The sequence below is a fragment of the Penaeus japonicus genome, unplaced genomic scaffold, assembly GCF_977035675.1.
Source record: "Penaeus japonicus unplaced genomic scaffold, GWHDUDI00000001_assembly GWHDUDI00000014, whole genome shotgun sequence".
NCBI lineage: Eukaryota > Metazoa > Arthropoda > Malacostraca > Decapoda > Penaeidae > Penaeus > Penaeus japonicus.
In genome coordinates, this window is record NW_028234416.1 from 14,064,888 (window position 1) to 14,067,387 (window position 2,500).

The 2,500-nt window shown below is 44.1% G+C and overlaps 1 protein-coding gene across 1 annotated transcript in view; it reads right to left on the minus strand.

The window, feature by feature from the left end:
* Nucleotides 1-2,175, minus strand: part of LOC122244539 (uncharacterized) — a 17,318-nt gene extending 15,143 nt beyond the window's left edge. Inside the window, exon 1 of the mRNA XM_086543967.1 lies at nucleotides 1,743-2,175. Coding sequence (XP_086400093.1) covers nucleotides 1,743-1,821 — 79 coding nt within the window. The 5' untranslated portion in view covers nucleotides 1,822-2,175. The remainder of the gene's footprint in view (nucleotides 1-1,742) is intronic.
* Between the last annotated feature and the right edge of the window lie 325 nt (nucleotides 2,176-2,500).

Consider the following 2,500-nt stretch of genomic DNA (forward strand, 5'->3'; position numbering starts at 1 on the left):
GGCAGGTGATGTGTAAACATGAGTGCAGAAAACATCACCAGAACAAAGGGGGTTAAAGGGTGCAACTTTTTGAGGCAACTGCACACCGCGGCTGAAAGCTGATATTCAATACATCTAAAAGTTTCCTCCAATCTATCTAATTACAAAAAAAAAAAAAAAAAAAAAAAAAAATTAGGCTAGATTTTCTGCCTCGGTGAAACTTGTTGTGATAACGATTAAAAAAGTTAATTAAACTTCATCCTTTATTAACACCGTTACATCAATATTACGGCTTATAATCAAATGTAGAGCAGCAACAAGCTCTGATATAAGTACTTGCTCCAAAACTACCACTTATAATAAGCCAAAAGTGTACTTCCATCTACGAGCATAAACGGAAATTTTCTTCACTCATGTTGCACTATGCTCTTTCGCTGCAAATAATCATACTTATGCTGCTATGTATTGATTAGCCTACAATGATACTATTACAAACATTCACACGATGATATCACCTTTCGCTATAACTTAAGACATATTATTATTATCATTATTATCATTTTTTATCATCGCAATCCTGGGTCCATTTATTGCCCTTACGATCCTATTGACTGGGATGCATACTGGTTGGTAGGCTGTACGCCTCTCGCCATCCGGTATTAAGGATATTCGTTTCTTGCCTATCGTATGCTTCATCATCACGTTATTCTGTTTTACATTTATCATTCATTTATCTGTTTCATAGTGTATTTTTTTATGAGACGTGGCGATACCTTTATCATCACTGTTTCCTAAAGTTACTATTCTCTCTCACTCTCTCTCTCTCTCTCATACTTTCTCTCTCTCTCTCACTTTCTCTCTCTCTCTCTCTCTCTCTCTCTCTCTCACACACACACACTTTCTCTCTCTCTCTCTCACACACACACACTTTCTCTCTCTCTCTCTGGTCCCCATCCATCCCCCTCCTCCTCGTCTACCGGTCTCTCGCTCCTCGACATCCTCTCACCACTCTCACACTACCCAACGGCACAGCACCACCACACACACACACACACTTTCTCTCTCTCTCTCTTTATTATAACTTTCTCTCTCTCACCCATCTCTCTCTATATACTTTTCTCTCTCTACCATCCCACTTTCTCTCATCTTCTCCTCTCTCTCTCACACACACACCCCTTTCTCATCTACCTTCGCGTTCCACCCTCCTTTCTCTCGTCCCTCTCTCTCACCACCCCACACACCCTACTTTCTCTCTCTCTCTCTTCCGTCCCCTCACAGTTTCGGCGTCTCCCTCCCCTTGTCTTTCATTCCTGTCACATTCACTACATTCCCGAACCCTTCCTCCTCAAGCCTTTACTTTCTCTCTCTCATACTTTCTCTCCTCTCTCATCCTTCCTCTATTCTATTTTTCCTTCTCATTCTTTTCTCTCCTCTCTCTCTCTCTCTCTCTCACTTCACTCCGCTCTCATTTGCCATCTCTCTACATCTACCTTCAATCAATCTCTCTCTCACACACACACACACACACACACACACTTTCTCTCTCTCTCTCTCTCTCTCTCTCACTCACATTTTCTCTCTCTCTCACTTTCTCTCTCTCTCTCTCTCTCTCTCTCTCTCTCTCTCTCTCGCTTCAGTGACTTACAACGAAACCTTTGACGTATGATTACACATTTCACTACCAATACAGTAAATCTGACAGCCTATTCCAGCCTGATAAGATACGTCACCATCTTCATCATCACCTTCACCACGCCACTCACCTGTAGATCTCTCAGCAGTGATGAGGTGGAGCAACATGGCCGCCATGACACACGTAACTAAAAGGAGATTAATTCCCATGGTGCGTTTGTCTCGGGTCAGCTCTCGCGACGGAGACCAGCGCGAGGTTCTGGTCCACTGCCCTTCGGATGCTGGCCTCCCCGTCCCTCCCTCCCGCCCTTTCCGCTCCGCCTACATCAGGTATCCGTGTCCCACTAGATGTCGGCTTTCTTGAGCTCTCGAGCTGATGAATAAAATTAAGTGTCTGTCTTATGTCGGACGGAGATGCTCACTGTAAGTGTCTACCAAGGTGGGTTCGCGTGATACCAGAGGTTCACAAAAAAGGTATACTAATACTTATCAGTTCGGATACACGTTCTGACCACTTGCTTTTTACAATCACAGTAGTCAGATTTTTCGTTCCGACAAAACCCACGCACATCGTTACTGTAATCGTGTTTCTTTTGAAAAATGGAGATTTCTCATTTTCGAAAACACTTACAGTACTGGATTAGCTTACAGATCCCAAACTTACACTCGAATAAACACAAACACGACGAGAGAAAGTCGTTTTTTTCCTCAGTGGATCCCGAATCCTTTATGTCGACGCGATTGCAACTGGTGGTCACAGCTGGGTCGCAATCCAGCGATGCAGCAGGAACAAAGTCGACAGATTCAGCTGCGGCAAAGTCGACCAAATGAGCAGGAGCAGAGTCGAGCGAAAGGCCGGGAACAGAGTCGACCGAAGGAGCAGGGACAG